At 45.2% G+C, this 27329-nt stretch overlaps 2 protein-coding genes across 3 annotated transcripts; one reads left to right on the top strand and one right to left on the bottom strand.

Moving 5' to 3' along the window:
• Positions 1–5237: 5237 nt before the first annotated feature.
• On the top strand, positions 5238–11421 carry LOC308572245 (C-type lectin domain family 6 member A-like). 2 transcript variants are annotated; one of them, XM_081168235.1, is made up of 6 exons: positions 5238–5523; positions 6317–6385; positions 7163–7272; positions 8094–8213; positions 9807–9933; positions 10903–11421. In XM_081168235.1, exons 1-6 carry the CDS (start codon positions 5457–5459, stop codon positions 10968–10970), a joined length of 561 nt encoding a protein of 186 aa, XP_081024361.1. In that variant the 5' UTR covers positions 5238–5456; the 3' UTR covers positions 10971–11421. The 2 variants fall into 2 exon arrangements, with proteins under 2 accessions (XP_081024361.1, XP_081024362.1); XM_081168236.1 differs by having other exon boundaries at positions 9807–9946.
• A 49-nt stretch (positions 11422–11470) lies between these two features.
• LOC308572038 (extracellular calcium-sensing receptor-like) lies at positions 11471–22450 on the bottom strand. The gene is made up of 5 exons (XM_081167845.1): positions 22178–22450; positions 19901–20713; positions 16464–16691; positions 14400–14523; positions 11471–13367 (listed from the first exon to the last, which is right to left on the bottom strand). Exons 1-5 carry the CDS (start codon positions 22433–22435, stop codon positions 12454–12456), a joined length of 2337 nt encoding a protein of 778 aa, XP_081023971.1. The 5' UTR covers positions 22436–22450; the 3' UTR covers positions 11471–12453.
• Between the last annotated feature and the right edge of the window lie 4879 nt (positions 22451–27329).

Here is a 27329-nt window from a genome sequence, read left to right as displayed (position 1 = left end):
AAACATCTGGAGGGCTGAAAATTGGGGATGCCTGTGAATGTTAGAATGATGTCGGAATGAAGTTAAGTGGTTTTAGTAGCAATGTTACAAAGGAGTATGTAAAAATGGATTGTTAACAGGTGAGAATCTAAAGGTATAATATATTAAGATAAAGGATTAAGATAAAAACAAAGAGGGAAAGGATTTGCTGAATTAACTAACTGAACTGGAATACAAAAAAGGGAGGTGTGAGGAGGTCAGGGAAACAAGTAAATGAAAGACTAGACATGGAAAGACTGATTTGTTCTTAACTGTTTTTACTTTTCTGTATTTTGTATTTCCTTTTTTCTTTTTTTCTTTTTTTTTCTTTTTGTAATCTTTTCTGAAACTTTAATAAATATCATTAAAAAAAAGAAAGAAAATTGGGGATGCCTGTGCTAGACCCTTGAAGTCCCTTCCAACTCTACAATTCTATGACAACGTGTGCTTCTTTGTGTTAGTGTTCATATTGTGTTTGTAAGCTGCTCTGTTTTTTTTTTAAAAAAAAAAATTAGAGAAAGATTTTACTGAAGTAAATAAAACCAATAGAAATGACAGAAGATAACGGGCTTTGCAGAACTGGCGAAGCTGGCAGGAAAAATCCGAAACTGGCAAGATCAAGCATTCCAAAAGGACTGGAGTAAATTTATACAATATCTGAAAGATTATTGTAAGCAATTGACATCACTAGCAGGGTTGTCTGAAGACTTGTAATGAGAAATTCTCTACCTTTCTATATTTATTTAAATTTTGAGTTATTTTGTAATGTGTGTAATTAGAATTGGAAAACATACAAAATGCAGTGATATAAAGGCTAATTTTCAAAGCCATGAGGCAGGAGGGAAGGAAGTTGACAGGCTCTAAAGAGCCAGGGATGCAAGTGGAGTGTTATGATGTGAATGTATATTATAAAATAGAATGTGTGTGTGTGTGTGTGTGTGTGTAAACACTTGAAAAAAAGAGAAATAACAGAAATACAAAAAAGTGGCCAGCCCAGCTCAGAATTGCAGGTCTCTTGACTTTTGAGACACTCGGGAACCCTCCTACCTCTGATTTGTGCAACAGCCTTTTAAAATTGTTGTTTTTGCTGCCCTAAACACACTGAGGGACACAGCCTTATTCTGCTTCTTAACGTTTCACTGAATATAAATTCAAAAGGGCTAGTTCTCATGTAGAAACTCGTCTTGTAATTGTGATTCTGCCTCACCTCCCAACCCATGCCTGACTTTCATGCTTGCCCTACCCTCGGGCAGGAGAAAGGAAGGTGGTTTCTTGCCACTGCCTGACGTCCCATTAGCAAACATAAATAATTGTTCCTGCTCAGCACCTGCTTCCCATTAGAAGGTCTAGAATACAGGAACAAAGCCTGATAGCAAACATTTTTTCCCATTAGCAGATTTCATTATTTGCTTAGTGTTTTATACAGTCTTCCATGAGGTCAGGTCAGGTCAGGGTCAGATTTCCAAGCTGTTTTCAACCAAGAGAGACTTCCCTTTGCCAAGACCTTTCATCGAAGGCAGGTGTGGGGGGACACCTTTGGCTTGACAGGTGCTGCTGTACTACAACTCCCATCAGCCCCAGCAAACATGGCCAATGGCCTAGGATGAGGGGAGTTGTGGCTCAGGAACATCCGGCAGGCCAAAGGCCACACACCCAATCAGAGGTCCTCAGTGGAGGTGGGCAAATTGGGCACTTCCCCATCAACCTCAGTCTGTCCTCACCTCGTCCTGTCCTCCATCCTAACACTGAGGTCCAGCTCCAAGGGCCTTCTGGCAGGGGGCCTTCTTGGTAGCGGCGCTGTAGAATGTCCTCCCATCAGATGTGAAGGAAATAAACAACTATCTGACTTTTAGAAGACATCTGAAGGCAGCCCTGTTTAGGGAAGTTTTTAATGGTTGATGTTTTATTGTGTTTTTAATGTTATGTTGGAAGCCACCCAGAGTGGCTGGGGAAACTCAGACAGATGGGCAGGGTATAAACAAACAAACAAACAAACAAATTTATTTTATCAACCCCCCACCCCAGCTTTTCTCAACATTGAGATCAGGAAAGGTGGACTTGGGCCAATTTATATTTATTATGCATTTGCTATGTTTATTTATCTATTTCATTCCATTTACAAATTGCAATAATAACCACTTTCTTTTTTAATAAGATGTTTTAATCGAGATTTCCCCATAACACAGTAAAATTGCATCTACAAAAGTACAAAACAAAGGAGAAAAGAAAGGGACAAGAGAAATAAAGTGAGGAAAGAGAAAGATAAAAGAAAGCAAAAGAAAAGAAACATTAGCAAAAAATACAAAAGGGGAACTTCTGATTTTCCACTTGCCGTTTACATAAAATAAGAAAATGTGATTTTCTTAAACTTTCGGTCCACTTTGAGGGTCTGCTATCTTCTGCCAATCTTAACACCCGAGTGGGTCCATCGCAAAGGAGAAGGTCCTTTAGATAGTCGCAAATGTATTTACAGAACATGCTTCATGCTTGATGTCCACAATCCATTCAACTACCGGTAGTTTATCCGCCGTGTTACCTGATACTGAGTGGAAGAGCAACAACAAAGGACCCCTGAAATTGGCCCAATTTCCCCATTTCTTTTAATGCTGCTTGTCTGTATCAGTGGCATAGCAAACACAGCTGCTCCTAGTGTATAAATGCAACCCAGCAGAAAGGCTGTTCCCTGGAAAACCATCCAGCTACCGAGTGGAAGCATCTAACTTAGACCATCAGGTATACGGCATGCGTTTTGGGCTGGGGTGCCATGACCTTTTGTACCTATTTAAAGGACTTGGGACGTGGACTCAGGGACGGAGAATTATAAAGTGTCAAAATTGAGATGTGGGGAAATATGGAAATATCGAGGAGAGGCAGGACTGAGATGTGGAGATATGCTTCAGAGATCCAGACCGTAGGGAGCTCTGAAAAATTAAGAATTATAATTTGGAATATAATTTGGTTTTTTAATTTTAGTTTTTTTATTTTAATTGGAGTATTACGATTGGATATATTAATTGGATGTTTTTTTATTGGAAAATCAATAAAAATGATTTAAAAAATAATAATAATTAAGGACTTGGGACGCAGGCCCGTGACACAAAACTGCAGGTGCTAATTTTAATTTGCATGTAATCCCCTAACTGACACTTATATACCTTTGGGCAAATTCATATGGTGGGTGACTAGCGGCCACATCCAAGCTTTACATTTAAAGCACTGTGATACAGTCATGGCTGTAGCCCCAAAGCATCCTGGGAACTGTAGTTTATTAAGGGTGCTGAGAGTTGCTAGGAGAACCCCCTACCTGCCTACAATTTTCAGAGTTCCCTGGAAAAAGGGATAGATTAAACCACTATGAGAATTGTAGCTCTGTGAGGTCCTGAAACTGGGATGTCCCTAATATTCTCTGTGAAATGTTGGAGGGTTTGCCAAACAGGTGAAATCCTTCCCCAACGTGGAAATGTAATTCTGGGCGAAACCCTTGACTCAGAACTGCACTAGATTCTTACCGTAATTATTCTGCTGGGCTCTATTAACAGCTGTGCCCCAGGGCAGAAATTCAGAAGGTGAAGCATTCTTCAGTTGGGTGTGATGTACCGAGAGTGTCAGGCTAGGCTTAGGAAGACTTGCTTCAAATCCTTTTGTTAGACCTTTTCTTTGTTTCTTTATCTTGGAGCATCAGAAATCGCTTCAAAGAGTCAATCAGACAGCAGTAAAATTATTTATTTTTGCCATGACAAAAAAGGTACAGACAAGGTAAAGTTCATTTCCTGCCCGCCCTCTCTGGGCTTGCTAACCCTTTTATACATTTGCAGAATAATACCACCTGATTTCTGGGAAATCGTAATTTTAGCAACTTCCTATGTCCTTATATGGGCTTGACCTTATATGGGCTTGCTTGCCCCCTTCTTCCTGCACCAGCCTCTCCACGCCATGAACCTCGACACGTGTTCAAATGTAAAACATGTGATTTATACTGATAGCAATAAAATGGGGCTTTGTCTCCTGCATTACCCTCCTTGTCTTCAGTCTTTCCCCCGTCTGGGGCCAGAATAACACATATTCAGCCTTGCTCTTATCTTTCACCGCCTAAGCCTAGACATTCCAAAGAGAGACCCATTTGCGATGTAGCATTTAAGCAAGAAAAGGCCTTGTTCTTCTGGCTGGTGAAAAACCTTTGGAAAAACCTCGCCTTAAACAGGTTTTTTTGGGATCATATAGAGAACAATATTCTAATGCCCCCCTTCACTTTCTGAACCATAAATAGCCTTGGGCAACTTACCCATCCTTTTCTTTTCCATCTTAAGCGACCACATAAGGTTGTTGTGAAGTGGACAGGTTCCTTGTCCCCAGCTCCTTCAAGGAAGAACAGGGTTCTTCATAGAATCATAGAATCATAGAGTTGGAAGAGACCACAAGGGCCATCGAGTCCAACCCCCTGCCAAGCAGGAAACAAAATACTTTTAGCAGAGGATGGTTTCGATCCATCGACCTCTGGGTTATGGGCCCAGCACGCTTCCGCTGCGCCACTCTGCTTGTAAAATAGTGTTTTGTCAGAAGTGGGATTCGAACCCACACCTCCAGGAGAGACTGCGACCTGAACGCAGCGCCTTAGACCGCTCGGCCATCCTGACAGAGTTGTTGTTGTTGTTGTTTTTCAAAAAAAATATTGGTTTTCACATTTATCACAAAGAAAAAAGAAAAACATTACAAGACATAGAAGAAAGAAAAAAAGACATAAAAAGTTAATACTTCAAATCCCTAATTTCATTACATTAATGACTGACTTCCTCAAATCCCCTCTAACTGAATTTCATTATAACACCTGTTTAACAGTTCTCCTAATTCAAATTTCCAATAATATTAACTCCTTTCATTTACTAACCTCTTCTCCTTTATTACTATTCTAATCCTTAATATTTACTAGCACATATTCTTATTCTACCCCTAAGCCTAATAATTTCTTCCAAGAATTTTCTTATGCTACCCCAAGCCTAATAAATGTTTTGAAATGAAATAAATAAGCAATGGGTTCCCGCTTATTATCACACAGTTCTTCAAGGCAGATCAGCCCAGTCACACTTAAAAACAAAACGAAAACCATTTACACTAGCACTAGCTCTTATGGTTTCATAAGGAGGGAAAAGGAGTTTTCTCAGCTGGAGGACCCTGCAGGAAACCTCACCTCAATTTAGGTCACAATCTACACCATACAGACATTTATACCATTTTTACAGTCACGGCTTTCCCCAAAGAATTCCAGAGACTGCAGTTTGCCCCTCGCAGAGCTACCACTCCCAGCATCCCACTCAGTATTTTGGGGGACAATGTGCTTTAAATGAGAGAGGTTGGAGTTTGTTTGGAAGTAGTTTTGCCTTTTTCAGCACCGTTTGCCTCCGTAGCAGAGCTTCCACGTTCCCGAGTCCTCCTCATCAGAGATGGTGGTGCGGCCTGCCCAAGTTCTCCTGCCCATCGCTCTGGTGATTGCAGGCACCGTGGTGGCAGGTAAGGCTATCAGGAAAGGACAGGCAGAGATGGCTCCGGGGTTGTTTTTCGGAATGGGGGTGGTAGGCAAAGCATCCTCTGTTGTGCCCCACTCCTCAGTCGCTAGTCCTTGGTGAGCCTGCCTCATATTATTATTAATGATAATAAAAAAATAAGAATACAGTGGTACCTCAGGTTAAGTACTTAATTCGTTCCTGAGGTCCGTACTTAACCTGAAACTGTTCTTAACCTGAAGCATCACTTTACTTAATGGGGCCTCCTGCTGCTGCCATGCCGCCGGAGCCCGATTTCTGTTCTCATCCTGAAGCAAAGTTCTTAACCTGAAGCACTATTTCTGAGTTAGCGGAGTCTGTAAACTGAAGCGTCTGTAACCTGAGGTACCACTGTAATAGTGAAATAAGAAGTTTGGTGATGACGAGATACCATATTGCATACTGTACTTTAAAATGAGAGTTAAATCTCTTCTTTTTCCTTGTGGGTTAATGGCTGTGGGTTGTATCCAGCTAAGTCCGACTTGGAGTCGAGAACTGAAATTCATGCACCTGACAGCCATGCCCACCAGTTTTAATGGGTTGTATTCAATTAAGTCTGACTCATAGGAGACTCAGTTAGTCATGTCTGTTAACTTCAGTGGGTCAACTCTGAGTAGGACTAGTATTGCATGCCACCCAGTGGGCCTTCTATGAATAGGGCCAACAGTAGATACAACCCAATATGTTACTCTTCTTCTTTCTGCATGATTTTTTAAAAAATCACTATAACAAAAAAAAGAAAATAGATGTTTTCTGCTAAGGTTCTGGAGACTCCATGGAAACAGTTGAGAACAGTGGTGAAGACGATGGCAGATCTACGGAGAGGCCAGGTCTGTGTGTATCATTTTGCTGTGAGTCAATAAGTTGTTAGGGCCAGAATTGAGGGTTAGCGTGTTCATGCATCTGCCCAGGGTCCATATACAATGGTACCTTGGTTCTTGAACATAATCCATTCCGGAAGTCCGTTCAACTTCTGAAACGTTCAAAAACCAAGGCACGGCTTCCAATTGGCGCAGGTACCCTGGAAACCATAGCCGACAACTGCATCAGACGTTTAGCTTCTGAAAAGCGTTCAAAAACTGGAACACTTACTTCTGGATTTTTGGTGTTTGGGAGCCGAAATATTCGAGAACCAAGGTTCCACTGTACTCTGGATGAATAAGCTCATCTGATCATCGCCTCACTTTCTTAGTTGCCATGGAGGGAGACGCACCACCAGAAAGACATCAGCTGTCAAAAGTCTTTTGTCATCTGCCTGCCTGCCTGCCATCTATCATCTATCTATCTATCTATCTATCTATCTATCTATCTATCTATCTATCTATCTATCTATCTCTATCTCTTTTCCACCCTTTTAAAAGATCCCTCAAGGAAGAAATTTGCATAAATTCACCCCCTGAAATGGGTGGTACTGAGTTAACCCACGGGTCAATCTAGCCCAGTGCTGTCTGCACTGACTGGCAGAAGCTCTCCAGGGCTTTCAGACAGTGGAAATTCCCATCCCTACCTGGAGATGCTGGGGACTGAACCTGGGACTTTCTGCATGCAAAGCAGATGTTCTGCCCTTGCCCTGTCCTCTCATAGAAAACTGCTTCCTTCCTTTCCAGGACTCGTTTGTCCTTGCACTCAGGGATGTTGTGCCAATGCCTGGTTTCAATACAAAGATGCTTGTTACCTACCAGTCACTGGCGACACTCACGACTGGAGTACAGTTAAGGTACATTGTGTGTGTGTGTGTGTGAGAGAGAATCTTCAAACACCAGTGGATAGATTAGGAGATCCAAACATATGTGATCCTAACTTTTTGTGGATGGGATATTTTAATCCTGCCTTTTAAAAATGTGGACATGTTTTAGATTTTTCTTTTCTTTATTTTGTGATTATTTTAATGTTTGCATTTGCAAGAAAACTAATAAGTTGTTGTTGTTGCTGATGATGATAGTAATAATAATAATAATGGATTAACAAATCTGTCAGTTTCACTTTCTATAAGTTTATCATTTTCTCAGGCACAGTCATCCACATTTTTGTATCAATTTGTGTTACTTTTTTAAAATGAATGAAAACTCATGAAAATCCTCATGAAAATCCATCAGCACCGTAGCGCAAATTTCTCCTAATATTTATTTTTTTATTTTATTTGATGAATTTATATACTCCCCTATACCCAGAGGTCTCAGGGCAGTTCACAGAACAAAATCAAAATATAAAAACACCTTTTTTGTATGCAATTTTGCCTGAAATACACATTTTTGTTAGGTATTTTCCCGCATCTAATGCATTTTATGTTATTTTTCACCAACAGATGCATTCTTATGCACGCTTTCTCCTAATGTGTGGATTTCCCCCCATTATTTCCATTAAACATTACAAACAACAAATATAACCACACGAAGGTAATACATATGGACCTTTGTACAGATTATTTAGTTAGAGAAACCACACCACAAGATTAAAAAACTGTGACTTTTTAAAGTTTTTCATGCTCTGGAAAGAGACTGCAGTCCCAACAATGCTACTCTTCTTATTTCATATCAGGAGAACTGTGAGAGATTCGGTACCCATCTAGCCTCTGTTCATAGCGATGACGAGCAAAGCTTCATCTTTCACGTGATGGGGCAACGGACGCGTTACTGGATTGGCGCAGAGAGAACTGATGTAAGAACAAGGGAGTGGGCGGGATTCACTGTTAGTATTGCTCACATCCACAGCTTATTACACCACAGGATGTGCTGGTGGCAGATTTACTTGTCTCAGCATTGAGGGAAGTCAGTTTTGACTTTGGCCAACACATCTGGTGGTGGTGGTGGTAGGTGAAACATCTTCTGGTGGGCACCCGATTGGGAAAGAGTGAAAAAATGCATCAAGGGTTTTCTTCAGGTCAGTTGTCTACTTGGGGCAGACGAGTGGGGAAATTTCAAAAGCTCTTCAGAAAGGCATATATAGATAACTTCCTGTACAGTGGTATCTCGGGTTACAGACGCTTCAGGTTACAGTCTCCTCTAACCCAGAAATAGTACCTTGGGTTAAGAATTTTGCTTCAGGATGAGAACAGAAATCGCGCGGCAGCAGCGGGAGGCCCCGTTAGCTAAAGTGGTACCTCAGGTTAAGAACAGTTTCAGGTTAAGAACAGACCTCCAGAATGAATTAAGTTCTTAACCCGAGGTACCACTGTATATGACATTGATGTTCCCACCTCACTTCTCGTGACTTTAAAGAGTTCAATATTCCATGTGTCTATTCTAGAGTAATTATTATTTTTAAAAAAATATTTATGAATTTCAATTTTATACATCTCAATAATTTTACAATCATTTCAAAACTCGACTTACTTCCCCCTCTTTTGTGGTTCCTTAAATTTGTTTTTTATATTTTCTGCATAGTCCAAATTAACATAATCATTTATTCATCTCCTTTAAATGTATACGCTTATAAAACTGTAGGTTATTATAATAATCTTGCCAATGTTCTTATCTGTTTACAGTTTATTTGTAAATATTTGATAGACCATTTCCATTCTTTTATAAAAAGTTTGTTATCTTGATTTCTTATTTTTCCGGTAAGTTTCACCATCTTTGTGTATTCCGTAAGTTTTTGTATCCATTCTTCTTTCGTCGGGACTTCTTCTTTTTTCCATTTCTGGGAAAACAACATTCTTGCCACTGCAGTCGCATATTCTAGAGTAATTCCAACTGAATTCGACGGGACTTACTGCCAGGAAAAGGAGTAAAGGGTTGACGCGTGAGGCTCAATTACCTGGGAGTAAGTTCGATTGAACGCGGGTCGGACGCAGGTGGCGCTGTGGGTTAAATCACAGAGCCTAGGGTTTGCCGATCAGAAGGTCGGCGATTCGAATCCCCACGACAGAGTGAGCTCCTGTTGCTCAGTCCCTGCTCCTGCCAACCTAGCAGTTCAAAAACACGTCAAAGTGCAAGTAGATAAATAGGTACCACTCCGGTGGGAAGGTAAACAGCATTTCCATGCGCTGCTCTGGTTCGCCAGGCTTAGTCGTGCTGGCCACCTGACCCGGAAGCTGTACGCTGGCTCCCTCGGCCAATAAAGCGAGATGAGCGCCGCATTCCCAGAGTCGGCCACGACTGGACCTAATGGTCAGGGGTCCCTTTACCTTTAAGTTTGATTGAACTGAACGGGTCTTACCTCTGTAGGTATAGGAGTGTTTCATGACTTTCTCAAGCAGTGTCCTCTCCTGGTTCATAATACTAATTCTTCTTTTCACTGTTTGTTCCGTAGGATCCAGCAGCGCCCTGGAGATGGACCGATAACTCCACGTGGCGGTATGAGAAATTTGGACAGCCTTTAAGACCAAGCAACCCTCCGATACCCAGGGCACTGGCAGTCAACAGATCAAAAAATAAAGGTTCGGGGAAGGGGTAGGCATAGCCGGGTACACACCTTGAGTGCACTCAGCACATATCAGCCAACCAACTTCCACTGTTGCATGGAAATAATGGAAATTGATGGTGGAGAGATAGATTGACCTTTGAAGCAGAACAGAGGTGAGGTTTGCCTCTGTACGATTCTTGTGCTATGTATTTATTGCAGTTCTTTATACTGCCCCTCAGCACAAGAGTTGCACGGTGATGTACCACAAAATAAAATGCAACACAGTGCACTGCTGAAATGGACCTAGAAAGCCGCCTTAAACTGAGTTTACGTTTAAGTACGTTTCCGAGCACAATTCAAAGTGTTGGTGCTGACCTTTAAAGCCCTAAATGGCCTCGGCCCAGTATACCTGAAGGAGTGTCTCCACCCCCATCATTCTGCCTGGACACTGAGGTCCAGCGCCGAGGGCCTTCTGGCGGTTCCCTCCCTGCGAGAAGTGAGGTTGAAGGGAACCAGGCAGAGGGCCTTCTTGGTAGTGGCGCCCGCCCTGTGGAATGCCCTCCCATCAGATGTCAAGGAAGTAAACAACTATCTGACTTTTAGAAGACATCTGAAGGCAGCCCTGTTTAGGGAAGTTTTTAATGTTTGAAGTTTTGTTCTGTTTTTAGTGTTCTGTTGGAAGTCACCCAGAGTGGCTGGGGAAACCCAGCCAGATGGACGGAGTATAAATAATAAAATTATTAGTATTATGAGTGGGGCTCAGCACTGTCTGCACTGACCGGTAGTGACTCTCTAGGGCTCCAGGCAGGAGTGTTTCCCAGCCCTATCTGGAGATGCTGAGGATTGCGCCCGGGGCCTTGTGCATGCAGAGAAGATGCTCAGCCACTGATACTGGACCTCTGGTCCACAGGTCAAACTTGACACCTGCCCCACACCTGATGTCATATATGCTGCTACTCAGATTTCTTGGTCCCCCTTTTCAGCTGCCTCATCTTTCTTTTAGGTATCTACTGGATCGATGAACCTAAGAGTAATCAACACATGTACGTCTGCAAATACCTTCTGTATTGAGGATGCACCCTAGGGATAAAGGAAAACTGCATCTGGTTTTAAGAAGCTATTGTGTGCCTTTGCTTAGCGACTATTATTCCGGTAGCTGAAATTGCTCTGGAGCAGATGGATGTCCAAACAATTACTCTCAGATCATAGCCAACCGAATAGTGAACTTTTGAGTTTCACAGTTAGGAAAATGCTTCTGACCCGTAGAGAATTTTTGACTTCAGAAGTGTGATGCCCCACTTGCATTCTGAAGTGAAACAGTCCAGCGATGAGTGTACTGTGTGCCTCCTTTGAATACTGGTTGTGAGAATGTTACATCTGTCGATGTGGCAAGGGAAAATCCAGGAAATTAAATGGGAAGCAGCTACACTATTTATTTCTCATTTGCAGGATGGGCTGAAAATGTACATGCATGTTTTCTGAAATGATTTGGAGCAAATATTAAAAACAGGGTACGGCTGAACAGCTTGACTGTTTTACTAAATTTATCTCTCGTACTTAAAAAAAAAAAGTCTGAAGGGGCTAACCAAAATAATAAATTGCACAATATTTTTTTTTAATCACACAAAACTATGACATCACAACCAACAAAATGAAATCCAGATTAAACTCCCCCAAAACTTGATAATCACAACAGTAATGATCAAACAATACAAAATGTTAAAACACAAAAAATAAATATTTGTACCTGTTGCAAAAGACAGGCATTTAGGTGCCAGAGGACAGAACTAGCGAAATATGTCTCACAGATAGGGGTAGACCACAGTGATGTCCTGTTCCCCAGTCCCTAAAGGCAATCTAGACATGAGCCCATTTATAAGGGAGCAAGGTAGGCTTTGAATTCTAAAAACGTTTATGGCAAGTTTGAGCTCCCTCCAACCCAGGGGTCAGCAAACTTTTTCAGCAGGGGGCTGGTCCACTGTCCCTCAGACCTTGTGAGGGGCCAGACTATATTTTGAAGAGGGAAAAATGAACAAATTCCTATGCCCCACAAATAAATCCAGAGATGCATTTTAAATAAAAGTACACATTCTACCCATGTAAAAAACACCAGGCAGGCCCCACAAATAACCCAGAGATGCAGTTTAAATAAAAGTACACATTCTACTCATGTAAAAACACGCTGATTCCCGGATCATCCGCGGACCTTAGTTTGCCTACCCATGCTCCAAACCCATCTCTCCAAATGAAAATATTAAATATTAAATGTCAATTTCTGGGGATGTCTCCCACAGCTCATCTTTGATGCATCTTTTTTTCGATTTGCTGTGAGCTTCATCCTTGCAGTAACACCGTGAACAAGATCACTTCTACCCCCATTTTCCAGAATGGGAAAACTGAGTGTTTGATGCATCTGGCTTGCGTCTGCCCGAGCCGGATTTGTTTGACCGGCCTCTTCAGATACCAGCAGGTGAATCTTGAGAATGAGGGAGAAACATCCGCAGGCAAAACTCAACATCCCTAGAGTCTTTCCCCGCTCGCGCTTAAGGTCACGTTAAGCGCTGGCGTGCGTTTCCCTTCTCATGAGGAACCTCCTGGTGTTCAGCTCAGGGTGCCACAACAAGATGTAGCACTTGGGGAAAAACATCCCGCAAAGCAAGGCTGAGCTGGAGGCTAGGATGGCGAAGGCCTCTGTGGCTGCTGTGTACCACGCTCTGGAGGTGAGGTAAGCGGGCACGAAGGCCAGCCACACCCCGAGGCACCCCAACAAGCTGAAACAGATGAGCCAGGCCTCGTTGAAGGCGTCGGGGAGATTCCGTGCCAGGAAGGCCCCAGCCAAGCTGAGCGCCGCCAGCACGCTCAGGTAAGCCAGCATGCCCCAGAATGCACTGGGGGAGCCTTCATCGCAGAAGAAGGATATGGCGTGAGGGATGGAGTGAAAATCTCTCCCGGGGGTGGGAGGGGAGGTGGCCAGCCACGTGGCGCAAAGCAGAAGCTGGGGCAGGCAACCCAGCAGGACCACGACACGGGGTGTCCTGGACCCGAGCCACAGCTTTGCGGGGTTGCCGGGGCTGGTGGCCCGGAAGGCTGCCACCACCATCGCCGTCTTGGCCAGGATGCAGGAGAGGCAGAGGGCAAAGGTCAGCCCAAAAGCAGCCTGGCGCCACAAGCAGGAGCGAGGCGTGGGTCTCCCGAGGAACGGCAGGCAGCAGAGGAAACTGAGTGCCAGCCCTGAGAGCAGGAGGTAGCTGAGCTCTCGGCTGTTGGCTCGTACCAGAGGGGTCCCCCGGTGAGTGACGAAGAGGCCGAGGATCAAGACGGGCAAGAGGGAGCCGCAGATGGAGGCACTGGCCAGACCGGCTCCCAGAGGCTCGTGGAAATGAAGAAAAAGCTCCCTTTTGGGTACACATTGTGTCTGCCCCACACCAGGCCACTGGTCTTCGGGACACCTTGAGCAGGCAGAAGAATCTAGAAGGAAAGAGGGATTTGGGGAGCATCTCATCACTGCACCAACCAACCAATTCCCCTTCCTTCCCTCCCAAAAGAAAGGAAGTACAGTGGTACCTAAGGTTAAGCACTTAATTCGTTCCAGAGGTCCGTACTTAACCTGAAACTGTTCTTAACCTGAAGCACCACTTTAGCTAATGGGGCCTCCTGCTGCCGCTGCGCCGCCGGAGCACGATTTCTGTTCTCATCCTGAAGCAAAGTTCTTAACCTGAAGCACTATTTCTGGGTTAGTGGAGTCTGTAGCCTGAAGCATATGTAACCTGAAGCGTATGTAACCTGAGGTACCACTGTAAAACCTTCAGGTGTCCTTCATAATCCTTGGTTCAGCTTCTATTTGACCTCACTAGCTTTTGCCCTGCAGCCTGTGTCTAACGCTGTGAAAACCCTAAAGCTACACTAAACAAGGGAGTCTCTGAGTGTACACACAGTATATCACTGGCACAGGCTCAAAGCGTAATTCAAGTGTGTCTGGAACTGTGGTGTAGGGCACAATGGGTTAGAAATATCCCCCTCCCCAAAATATTAATCTTGGGTTGACCCTGAGCAATTGATTGGCAGGAGAATTATCGCAGATGAAAGAGAAATACTTCTTTATGGGATGGAACATGTCATTAATTTTGGGAATTCTCAGCTGCAAGATATGGGAACAGCCCCTAGTTTAGGGCCACGCTATGTGTTATGTCAATCTATCTATCTATCTATCTATCTATCTATCTAGCTAGCTAGCTAGCTAGCTATCATCTTCCTTCCTTCCTTCCTTCCTTCCTTCCTTCCTTCCTTCCTTCCTTCCTTCCAACATGTGATTTGATGCCAAGATGGCTTTAAAAGAGTATTTGGTAAGTTTATGGAGGACTAACCTATCCATAGCTATTAGCAATGCTAGCTGAATGCCATGGGGGCAGCCAAAACAGCAACAACAGGTATATAAAACTGACAGATATTTGTAGCATAGATAATCTTTCCCAGAGTGACTATAGTGGGCATTCCACGCACCGGTCTGGTTTGAAACTTCCCCGCTTGCACACGGCACACATTCAAAGCAACAAGTAGCCATATCTGAGCGCTGGGTTTTGTGGTAGCCCATGGGGCAACTCGGTGTACAGACTGAGAGAGGGACCTAAATAAGAGAGGAGAGGAAGATTTGGCTGACTTGATATTTCTCATCGCAACGCCAATGTTTACCTACATTGTGCCAATTAAAATGACCATGAATGATGAAGCACACTCTGTTTTAAAATACCACATCTATATGAAAAAGGCTTACACTGGTGTGTTAACAGCTTAAGCATCATGGCTCTCCCCCCCACCCAAGAATCCTGGGAACTGTAATTTTGGTGAGGGTGCAGAGAATTCACTGGTAGAGAACACTTGTGGGGCGCCCCAGTCTCCTGGAGATGTGCCACAGTTGCATAACCCTCCAACATTTCTCCGATGAAAATAGGGACGTGTTGTCTCATTCCATAATTTTTATCTTGCTATTTATACCCCACACATCTTGCTGGGTTTCTCTAGCCACTCTGGGCAGCTTCCAACATATATAAAAACATAATTAAACATCAAAAGTACTTCTCTATTCAGGATTGCCATACCCGCCAACATTTCTCCAATGAAACTAGGGACATCCTAAGGGAAAGTGGGACATTCCGGGAGCCAATCAGAAACTGAGATGGTTTCTTTAAATCAGAGGTGTCCCTGGAAAAAAGGGACACTTGGAGGATCTGCAGTTGCCTCCAGGTGGGAACTGGGTCCATGGCTGCTGCTCCTGCCCACTAAAATAGGGCAGGTGTGGAGAACGTTTGGTGCAGGAGCCAAATACCTACCCTCCAGCATCCTGCAGATCAAAATCGGGATGCTGCCCAGAAGCCCTGAGTGAAAAAACTCAGGACCCTCCTCAACCCTCTCTGGTTTATTATTTTTCTCTTTTTTGAGCAGCATACACTGTACTCCACAGGACAGCTGTAGCAAAGACCTCTGTTTCCTAGGAGCTGCATTCTAAAGAAATATCCCTGGACTGGCTTGACCACAGCATGTACCTCAGGGCACACAAACACAGGAAGCTGCCTTTACTAAGTCAAACCATATGCCCACCTACTTCAGTATTGTCCACACTGACTGACAACGTCTCTTCTGGGTTTTGGATAGGCCTATCTGGAGATGCCAGGAAATGCCTGGGACTTCTGCACGTGTTATGTACTGAGTTGAATAGGATCCAGAATGCAGCAGTCTGATTGGTCCTAGGACAACAGGATCCAAAATGCAGCAGTCTGATTGGTCCACAGGAGCCACCCAATCCAGCTCCAGGTAGAAGTGAATACGCAACCTGATTGGCCTACAGGAGAATCCCGGAATTAGCCAATCATGTGCGGCCCATTTTGTAAATAATGTATATAAAGCAGACATTCTGGGGGAACTTCCATTCCTCCTCACCACTATGAGCTGAATAAAGAGCATGAAATTCACTTTCAACTCCAAGTATATTTCAGCATACCATGCAGATGCTCTTCAACTAAGCCACAGACTGTCCCTCATGTGCCCTGCCACATCCAGTCCTCACACAGGAACTCTCCCCCTGGGAAAGAGTGAATAAGAGGTTTAAAACAACAACAACCTCCTCCTCTGCATATCTACATATGCAGAGTAGATATGCTCTTTGAGGAGCAACGGTGAACATTTTTTAAAAAATATTTTTTTAATCGGTTTTTCAATTTAATTTTATATTCGCACATACACTGGAATCCTCAAAAAGTGTAGCATTCTCTTAATTCTCAGACTTCCTTCCTCCCCTCTGTGGAGTCCGCCGATAACTGTTTTCCACTGCATATCAAATTGTCCTCTATTTGTCCATAAAATTCTGTTTATATCCACAGTTCCTTCCACATTGCAAGTGTTATTTCACAATGGTGAACATCTGGTCCTTCCTCCAGATGCTGTTGAAGTACAACTCTCACCAGCCTTAGCAAGCATGGCCAATGGCCAGGGAGTTGTAGTTTAGTAGCATCTGGAGGGCAAAGTGTACCCCCCCCCCGCACCTGCCTTGGAGGATAAAATCTGTCCTACCTGGGTATTCCCTCCTGTCCACATGATGGCGCTGTTGGCCACCTTCAGTTCCTCGCCTTGTGAGGGGCTGAACGCAATCTGCCCCACTGGCACAGCTTGGAATTTCTTCATGGAAGGGTAGCGGGTGTTGAGAACATCAAAGAGGGCTGGGGGGTCACCGTGCTGGTCAAAGGAGACTTCCTCGCCCACCTTGTTCTTGAAACGGACTTTCCTCAAGTAGTGAAGCAACTGGAAGCAAGGCAGGAAGGAAAGGGGCAGGCATCAGTTTTGTGCTCTATGTAAATACGCATTGTAGTAAAGTTATAACTGTTTAGAAAATCATTCCTTGGTCAAGTAAAAGAGTGTGGCCTTGTGGGTATTTCATCAGCCGCAAGGACCCTGGGAAAGGGAGTTGTGTTTCTTTAAACTCTAGACACTCTGGCTCCCTGATGTGAGAGGTTTATGGGAAGAAAGGAATCCTTGATTTAATGAAAGGCCTGACACCTGGGTTTGGGAGTGTGAACCTTCCCCCCCCCCCCAATGAGGTTATCTGTCTTTAAAGTGCTTGAGAATGGGGATCTGGTTAATTTCCACAAATGGGAGGAAAATTCCTTGATTGGGGTTCAGACCTAAAATTGACCCAGCTGCAAAAGAGTAAATTGGTCAATTAGGACTTATGATTGGCTAGAAAGTTACGACGCCAAGTAAGAATTGTAAATAAAAAGATCAAGGAATTGTTAGAGAGTTGCTCTCTGCCATTGCTCTGCAATCCGCAAAGATGCCCGGCTGTAACATCCACCTAATAGCCGTCGTTTCGTCTTTTGAAATGGAAATCTTCAAACACCTTCAATATGCAGATGCTTGAAAGGACTTTGACTATCCTAGCTGTGTGTCTTTGTGAGTATGTAAAGTTAGTTAGACTATGCAATGTTTTTATTTTCTTTGCTTGTAGGTCTCATAAGCTGCGCCTGTTGGTTTCAACATGTTTTCTGTTATTCTTTTAAAATAAATTTTTAAAGAAGAACCTGTTTGGTATCTGTGCCTTTTCCGGGGGAATAGCTAAATCCTAGCCTTCCGCTTAGTTACGCTCTACCGTGAGAATTTCTGTCTGCAAGTCTGTGGATTCAGCTTGTAGAGGGGGGAATTGCCAGGTTAACGGGACACACCCTTCTCCCTGGGTTGTGGCTCTGGGTTCCCCTGAACAAAGGGAGTGGTGGCAGCCCTGCCGGTGTTATTTCGGCCTGTGTTTCTGGAAAAAGTAAACCTTCGCCAGCCAGCCTGCTCAAGAAACCTGTTCTGGCCGGAGAGCAAAGACAGGTGAGGGAGGGGCAAAGGCTTTACCACACGCATCATCTGAGTTAAGGGCATGCAAGGAACCATTGGGCCTCCAGATGTTGATGGACTGCAGCTCCTATCGCCCCACACTTGCTGGGCCAGATGGGAGTTGTAGTTCAGCCACGCCCGGAAGGCCAAAGGTTCCAGGTGCCTGAGTTTTAGAGGGAAGAGATTAGGCTTTCTGCTCGTAGGTACATGCTGCCCTAGACTGGTTAACTGGCCAAATCGTGTGGGTAGTTACTGGCAACAGAATACAGTGGTACCTTGGTTCTCAAGCACCTTGGTACTTGAACAACTTGGAACCAGAACGCTGCAAACCCGGAAGTAAGTGTTCTGGTTTGTGAACTTTCTTCGGAAGCCAAACGCGCTCCGTTTTGAGTGTTTCGCTTCCGATTTGAGTGCCACACTTCCATTTTGAGTGTTACACTGAGGTCTGCCTGTTTTTGCTATTTATTTTGCGTTTTTGCGGCTCCTTTTTTTGGTTTGTTTTTCAGCTACTGATTGCTTGATCGTGTGACTGCAGTACATTGTTGATTGCTTTCATTTTGTGGATCAACCGGTCTCGTTAGATAGTAAAATTCATGTTAAATTGCTTTCTTAAGGGTTGCTTTTAAAAGTCTGGAACGGATTAATCCAGTTTGCATTACTTTCTATGGGAAAGCGCGCCTTGGTTTTGGAACGCTTTGGTTTTGGAACAGACTTCCGGAATGAATTAAGTTCTTAATCAGGGACGCGGACTTATAAAAAATATTGGGGGGGGGGCCCGGGACAGCTCATGAATAATAAATAAGCTCATGAATATGCAAATAAAGTGGCGCCGCCTCCTCGTGAGCGAATAGGGGAGAGCGTGCTGCGCCTATTAATCAGCTCCGAAGGAAATTGGGTGGAGCTTTTGCTCGGGAGGGAGGGCAGGAGGCATGCAGCCCGACCCTGTGCATTTTGGGCTGGGGGAGGGGCAGCGATGGCGCTCTGCTGGAGGGGCGTCCGAGATTATTGGGGGGGCGGAGCCCCCCAAATGAATTTTTGAGGGGGCTCGGGCCCCCTCAAGCCCCATGGAGTCGGCGCCTATGTTCTTAATCTGAGGTACCACTGTATCTTCACTGTTATGAGGAGATTTCACACTGTGCGTTCCATCCTCCCCTGTTCGTGCTCGGGAAGGATTTTACGGCGTTGCTGAAAACCCATAAGCGGGACAAAGGAAGGACTCGCCACATCTCTTCTGTAAAAGGAGAAACATATGCTGGATTCTGAGTTCCTTTTTCAGCTATTAACCCTCTCTGCTCTTTTTTTGGAGGGGGGAGAATCTGATAAAGAAGAACAACATCTGGAGGCAGCCACCTTAAGCTGCACCCATTCTGGAAACCCCCCAAAAGCATTTCAGTGTAAGAACATTAAGAAGAGCCAGCTGGATCAGACCAATGGGCTATCTATTTCAGGATCCTGTTCTCACAGTGGCCAGCCAGATCCTGCTGTAAACTCTCTAGCCGGGACCTCAGCAAAAGAGCGCTCCTCCTGTGGTTTCTTTCAGCTGGTACAGTAGTACAGTGGTGCCTCGCAAGACGAAATTAATCTGTTCCGCGAGTCTCTTCGTCTAGCGGTTTTTTCGTCCTGCGAAGCAACCCTATTAGCGGCTTAGCGCTATTAGCGGTTTAGCGGCTATTAGCGGCTTAGCGGCTTAGCGGCTAAAAGGCTATTAGCGGCTTAGCGGCTTAGAAAAAGGGGGGGGGAAGCAAAAAAAATCGCAAGACTCGCAAGACTTTTTCGTTTTGCGAAGGAAGCCCATAGGGAAATTCGTCTTGCGAAGCGCATCGAAAGACAGAAAACCCTTTCGTCTAGCGGGTTTTTCGTCTTGCGAGGCATTCGTCTTGCGGGGCACCACTGTACCTCAGGTTAAGTACTTAATTCGTTCCGGAGGTCCGTACTTAACCTGAAACTGTTCTTAACCTGAAGCACCACTTTAGCTAATGGGGCCTCTCGCTGCTGCTGTGCCACCGGAGCACGATTTCTGTTCTCATCCTGAAGCAAAGTTCTTAACCCGAGGTACTATTTCTGGGTTAGCGGAGTCTGTAACCTGAAGCGTATGTAACCTGAAGCGTATGTAACCCGAGGTACCACTGTATTACCTTCCAGGGCTCGATCCCAGAAACTCCGCCTTCGGTCCTCTTCAGTCCCCTTGGCTCCTCTTGCGCCATGTCGTGCAGGGCGTGGGCGATGGCATAGACGGCGTTGTGGATGTTGAAGGACAAGCCGAACCCCATCATGCCGACAAAGGAGTTCCTGCCGTCCCCCAAGTTCTCCTTCCCTGTGCAGGAATGGCTGATGTTGTTTCCCCAATCTTCAGAGCTCGCGTCCCACCAGCAATGGAAGACTTCGCCCCAGAACTCCTGGATGAAGATGTCTTCTGGCGAAGTGGAAGGGTGGAGCCGGACTACGAAGTCCCTCAGGCCGGGGACTGGCCGTTTGCGAGGGGAGATGGCCAGTGAACCGCTGAGCATCAGCAAGGCCTGCCGGTTCCTGTAGAAGGTGATGTGGCTCATGGCTTCGGAGCAGAGCCAAACCTTCCCTGTCACCCCCTGGCTGTGCAGCAGGAGAAGCAGAGGCTGAGCCTCAGACCCACAGAAGGTGACGATGACCTGGCTCTTGGATCCTGCGACCCTTCTGGCGACTCTCTCGACGTTGCCCACGTCTGGCGGTTTGTCGAGCAGCTCCGAAAAGGCAACGCAGGCCCCGTTCCGGACGATCTCCTCCCGCACAATCTCGATGCCTTGCCTCCCGTATTCGGAGTCCGTCGTGAGCAGGCCGACCCACGTCCAGGCAAAGTGGGTCACCAGCCGAGCCAGGCCCAGGGCCTGCAGCCTGTTGCTGGGGACGGTGCGGAAGAAAGAGCGGAACTGAGAGCCGTCGTCGGACACCGGGCCCGTGGCAAAGTAACTGATCTGGGTGCAAGAGGAGGAGAAAACCGTCCGTCTGTTAAACAAAAACACACGCCGGTCCCCCTATGCAGACGCACTTACCAGACGAACCTTCGGTTATTTGAACAAGGGACTGGCACCCTCGCCTCGGTACGTGAACATCTGATTCGGATATCCGAACCGTGGGACTTGCGTGTATGTGAATATCTGAGGCAATGGCTTTCTTTAATGCTGCCATTTTATTTCCGCTGACATTGCGCTCAGCCAGAGAATCACCAATATCATTTAGACTTCAAAAAAGCTATAAACCTATATCATTTAAACTTCAAAAAAATATGGAACTGACATCGCTTGGAAGAACAGAAAAGTCTCTAGGATGCAAAAATTGTTGGAAGGGTGCGGGGAAAGACAGTAATGCAAGTAGGTGCACCTAGATACAGCATGAAGCCTAGTCAGGATATTATCATATAAGGCATTTTTCATGGAAATAATAAATTCACAATAAACAGCTCCCAGCCACAGGCTAATAAATACAGGTACAATAATGCTCCCACTCAATCCATGCAACCACATTGCCCTCTACTGGCCCTTCCATGCAACTACAACCATCTGCCAAAATTACGGTAAAGGTAAAGGGACCCCTGACCATTATAGGTCCAGTCGTGGCCGACTCTGGGGTTGCGGCGCTCATCTCACTTTATTGGCCAAGGGAGCCGGCGTACAGCTTCCGGGTCATGTGGCCAGCATGACTAAGCCACTTCTGGCAAAACCAGAGCAGTGCACAGAAACGCCGTTTACCTTCCCGCCAGAGTGGTACCTATTTATCTACTTGCACTTTGAGGTGCTTTCGAACTGCTAGGTTGGCAGGAGCAGTGACCGAGAAATGGGAGCTCACCTGGTTGCGGGGATTCGAACTGCCGACCTTCTGATCGGCAAGTCCTAGGCTCTGTGGTTTAACCCACAGCGCCACCCACGCCAAAATTACAACACCCTTAAAAGACTACCAATTTTATTATAGCGAAAGCTTTAAGGGACTGCTCAAATCCATTTCTTCTTCTGCTGCTGCTGCTTCTTTTTTAACAAACAAACCTTATTGTAAATTTTTAAAAACAGTTACCAAACATAAGGTGCTGACTTCCAAAACAAATACATGTACAGGTATTAAGTCTTGTATCCACACACCATGGAAACAAACTCAGAAAATCTTTCACATTACAGATTAGGCTTCCATCTGCATAGGCTACGCCAGTCTAAAGTGTTAAGTTATCCACTTCATCCAGGGCATCTAAGTCCATAAAAGCACATGCCACAAAAAATTGGTTACTCTTTTAAAAGTGCCACAATGCTATTTGCTCCTTTGCCACAACTTATGTAAAACCCACAAATATTGTGTGAAATGTGTTTTATCCTTGTGGGCTCTGGCATTTTGCAAAGTGCGAAAGGACAGCTCCTGCCTCAGAGGAACTCACAACCCCACACCAATCCTACCTGAGGGTATTTATAGAGATCCAACCACCTAGCTATCATCCTGGACTCGGTTATGCCTGCCTCTCCTATAAGACCAGCTTGAGGCGGGGTGTGGCCGCAGTGAAAGTTGGGGGTGGGGTTTTGACCGCCCGCAAGAAACTGTGTGGCACCCAAAAGGGCTCTTGAAAGAAGCTGGCAAGAATCGAAGATCTGGAAGCCGAGAGTGATGTTGGGCAATAGGCTGGAATTCTGGTTAATCTCTTTGATGGCAAAGACCATGGTTTGGATGAACTTGTAAAACCAAAGTCCCAAGCTGTGGAAAAGCGGGAGAAAATGCAGGGGATTCCAATTAGAACACAGGAATTGATCTTTGGACTGCACAGATTATTGAACTGGCTGCCAACTGAGATAGACCTGCCTCAGATGTTGTTCAGTCAATGGCTAATGGACATGAATGGTAGATACAGTGGTACCTCGAGTTACAGATGCTTCAGGTTACAGACTCCGCTAACCCAGAAATAGTACCTCGGGTTAAGAACTTTGCTTCAGGATGAGAACACCACGCAGCAGCGGTGCGGCAGCAGCAGGAGGCCCCATTCGCTAAAGTGGTCTTCAGGTTAGGAACAGTTTCAGGTTAAGAACAGACCTCCAGAACGAATTAAAGTCTTAACCCGAGGTACCACTGTAAATGTGTCTTCAATGGGTTCTGATGATTGGTGGCTACTAGCTACTGAACACAGATACCAGTGAGTGTAAGGAGAGTGTATAAACACCCCCCCCCCTAATTAAGATTACATTAAAAAATACACTGAAGCAATTTTCTATTGTTTTCTGTTATTAGTAAAAACAATTAAATCCAGATTTTGCTGGTTTTACAAAAAAGAAAAAGAAACCAGCATTCTAAATATCTGGGTAGGCTTGTAAAATTTCAACAGTCGCCGAAAAGAGTCTGGTGAAGGCCACTAAGTCACCGCTAATGCATTATTATGAGGTCAAGAACATGTCACAGAACACGCCCCCAATGAATTTCCAGTCTGGTGAGGCCTCAAATTCGAACCCAAGTCTCTCCCAGGTCCTAGTCCCACACTTAACCGCTACACCATCACAGGCTTGGTCAGAGAGGCCCCAGGTGATGTGCATGCTCATGTGAGTGAACAAGCCCTCCTTAGGCAGAAGAGAAAAGGAAAATTGTCCGCCCACCCTGCTCCAAAGCAGCCCAAACACCCCAGATTTACCTCGAAGGACGTTTTCCATTGACAGTTCCAGCAGTATCCTTCGGGAGGGGCTGCTGGCGCCGCATTGATGTGTGACAGTATGTGGGATTAGGCGGCATTGTGAAGGTGATGGCCACAGCATCGCTTGATGTTTGGTGATGCAGCGGGAAAAGCCCTCCGATGAGGATGTCTCCCCTTCTCTCAAAGGCCTCCATCCTGAGGGCTGGCAGCTGACACTGGCGCCCATCAGTGCGGACCACCAGCATGAAAAATGGGAGTCCTAGGAAGAGGATGTTCATGGATCCGCAAGCAGATTTTCCGTATTCTCCTCTCGCGGAAAATAGATGTGACATCCAAAGAAGATGGCCCTCTGTAACATGGAGGTCTTCACTCCGATTCTTGTTTGACGGCAAATATTAGTAATATTTCACATTGTGTTAGCTAGCAAAAGAGGGATAGAAACTAGCAGCTCCCTTGGCTATGAAAACGGAATGCACAATTAATCTCCTCCAAACCTCCCTTTTTCAATTGACTCGGAGAGCAAAATAATATCTTGTTGGTTCTTACCATCCCTGGAGCGTTGCTGCCAAATGGAAAATTGTGGCGAGTTGAGGAAGCAAGGCGAGATGAGTGACAGGCCACCACCCGCCACAAAGGAAGGGCACATTTGAAAATGAATTCTCTGGAGGGATGACCTTACACTGGAGACTCCAGTTGCTCAGCAAGGCAGCCTTTGGCTTCTGCATTCACAGCAGCTAATAGCATAAAATTATTCCCCCATCCTCTGAAACTTTTATCTCCTAGGGGGTTACTGCAGATGATCCAGTCAGGCCAGAGAATCCAGTAATTGTTAATTCTTTCACCCAGGAGATGAAAGAAGAAAAATGGCACATGCGTCGTTTTCCTTTGTCACCTGGATTGGATCCCTCCCGGTAAATGCCTGGACTGTATTGCATGTATGTGTGAATTCTGGGTATGTGCAACAGAGTCACATTAGTGTGGAATTTTGTGTCTGATGTGGACTTCACCCTCTTTTGTTTTCTTTTGAATAGGTTTCTAGACCTCATGATGGGCAAGGAGGCCAGCACGCTGTGAAATCTTAGGGGTCGTGCAAACACAAAGCCTTTCCTTCCGACCAGTGGTGAGAAACTCAAGTTAACCAATGGCCAAGGTTGAGAAAAGGGCAACCAAAATTATTACGGGATGGAGGAACTCCCATATGAGGCAAAGTTACAGTATCTGGGGGTATTTAGCTTAGAGAAGAGGGGAGGTGGAGACCTGATGCAGAGCCATAACAACGTGTGTGGTGTGAAAGTGGAGAAATCCCCCACCCTCACGCTTATTAACACCAGAACTTGTAAGCATCCAGTAAAACTGAATGTTGGAAAATTCAGGACAGACAAAAGAAGGTACTGTATTTTTCTGTGTATAACATGCCCCCGTGTATAAAATGACCCCTATTTTTGGGGACTCCAAATTAAGAAAAGGGGGGGGGGAGAGATTGCCCAGAGTTGTTAAGCTTTTTTTTTGGGGGGGGGGAAGTTGACCAGAGTTGCTGAGCCTTTTTTTGGAGGATTGCCAAAAATCAACAGCAGGCCTTGGCTGACAATCGTCCCCCTTCTGCACTATCCATTATTTTATAATTTTAAAAAATGTCTTATACACAGAGAAGTACGGTACTTCTTCCCACAGTGCATTGTTAAACTACTTAATTTGCTCCCCAAAGATGTAGCAATGGCTACTGGAATATACTCAGAGTCAAGTGTGGATTTCATGCTCTTTATTCAGCTCAGAGTAGTGAGGAATGGAAATTCCCCTGAAATGTCTGCTTTATATACATTATTTACACAATGGGCCCCACATGATTGACTAATTCTGGGATTCTCCTGTAGGCCAGTCAGGTTGCGGATTCACTTCCACCCGGAATTGGATTGGGTGGCTCCTGCGGACCAGTCTGACTGCTTCATTCTGGATCCTATTGTTCTAGGACCAATCATACTGCTACATTGTTCTAGGACCAATCAGACTGCTGCATTCTGAATCCTATTGTTCTAGGACCAATCAGACTGCTGCATTTTGGATCCTATTCAACTCAGTACATAACAGCTACCAACTTTGGATGCTTTTAAAAGAGGATTTTGCAAATTCATGGAGGATAAGGCTATCAGCAGCTACGTTTCCCTTCAACTGTCAGATGTAGTATGTTCCTGAATGCCAGTTGCTGGAAATCACAAGTGTGCTGTTGTGCTCAGACAATGCTTGTGGGTTTCCTATAGGCATCTGGTTGTAAGAACAGGAGGCCAGACTAAATGAGCCTCTGGCTCTTCTTCTGTTCTTAACAGAATGAAAAATCTACAGAGATTCTATGTGAACAATCAGGAGCAGGCAGTGATCTATCGCTCAGCCATTCCTACAAAACAACCACATTTTCAGGGGCAGAGAGAATATGGAAATTAAATGGGTGCCGCTTTTTCAGGTCGAGAGATGCATTGGTGGCGAAAGTTCCCCCCTGTTGGGTTTCTGCCCCTTGCCCAGCTGTAAAAAGCACAGGAATCTCCATGAGCTCTACTTGAGGACAAACTTTTGAAACTTTTGCAAGTGGGTTGTCCCTGTTTGCAGATTTATTCCCAGCTGCTTTATGTAATTAAACCAGTTCCTGCCCTAAAGCTAATTTTGTCTCATTAACCAAATAAGGCAACACATTACTAGCTCAGGCAACGCCCTCATCTCCACCAAGAGCAGATAAACTGCATGTGACAAGGGAATAGTTAGGATTATTTTTATTCCAATTACCATTAGGAAAATAGCAGATAAGTGCATGTAATTGAGGGCAGGTTCAAACATGAAGCAGAACACTTGAGCTGCACCTCCCTGTCCTAATTACCAGTAAGTGCCTGCTAACTAGTGTGTGTGTTTTCTAGGGAAAGAACAGTTATCACACAAAAATGGACATTGCCATTGGTTGGCAATCGGCAGCCTGTCACGTTATAGCTGCAAAAACACCATAAATTTAACCACATGCATAAAAAAATCAAGGGAACTGTAGTTTACCCATTCACAGAGCTACAATTCCCAGCTCCTGAGCTCCTGTAACAAACCATAGTTCCTTGGAGTCTTTTGTTGCGGGGGGTGGGGGTGGGGGGTGGGAGAGAGATTATTTAAATGTATAGTGTGGACTTGGCCTGTGCCAAAGGAGGAGGAATTGTCTCATCAGAGAAGATGGCAAAAATGGGACCAAATGTGGTCCTACACTGAGGGCAAATACCCCCTGGAATGTAATGCACAGCTGGGCAGAGTTTGGGGTGGCTCCTAACAATATACTACAGCAACAGTTGGAAGGACAGATTGCCCTTATCCACCTCAGGCCTTTGTTTTTGCGGCTTTTTTGTTTTGTTTTTGTGACTGTGTGGAACCCAGTTCAGCTACTGATTGTGTGCCTGCAGTACATTGTTTATTGCTTTCATTTTAAGGTCTCGTTAGAGCAGGCATCCGTAGTTAACAGGACCAGTGGTCAGGGATGATGGGAATTGTAGTCCAAATCATCTGGAGGGCCGAAGGTTGGGGATGCCTGCGTTAGAGGGTAAAATTCATGTTAAATTGGTGTTTTAGGGGTTGTTTTTAAAAGTCTGGAACGGATTAATCCATTTTGCATTACTTTCTATGGGAAAGCGCGCCTAGCCTATGACGCTTCCTGCTTCCCGAGGTTGCCATGGCAGCCTCCTATTGGCGTTTGGTTTTGGAAACACGAGGAAGCGCGCTTCCTTTTCCTCCAATGAGCGTGAAGATGGAAGGAGGCGGCGGCAAAAGACTCTCCCCCCGCCCTCCCCGCTGCCGTGGAAACGGACCAACGCACAAACAAGCGCGCGGGCGCATTTAAACCTCTCGGGGTTTCTCTGCGGAAGGGAGCGTGCGCAGGCGCGCGAGGTAAGGGGGCGTGGCTGCACTAAGGGAGAGTTGAG

This window comes from Podarcis bocagei (assembly GCF_964188305.1).
Source record: "Podarcis bocagei genome assembly, chromosome: 13".
NCBI lineage: Eukaryota > Metazoa > Chordata > Lepidosauria > Squamata > Lacertidae > Podarcis > Podarcis bocagei.
The sequence above is the reverse complement of the archived record's forward strand: the minus strand, read 5'-3'. Positions and strand labels throughout refer to the sequence as shown.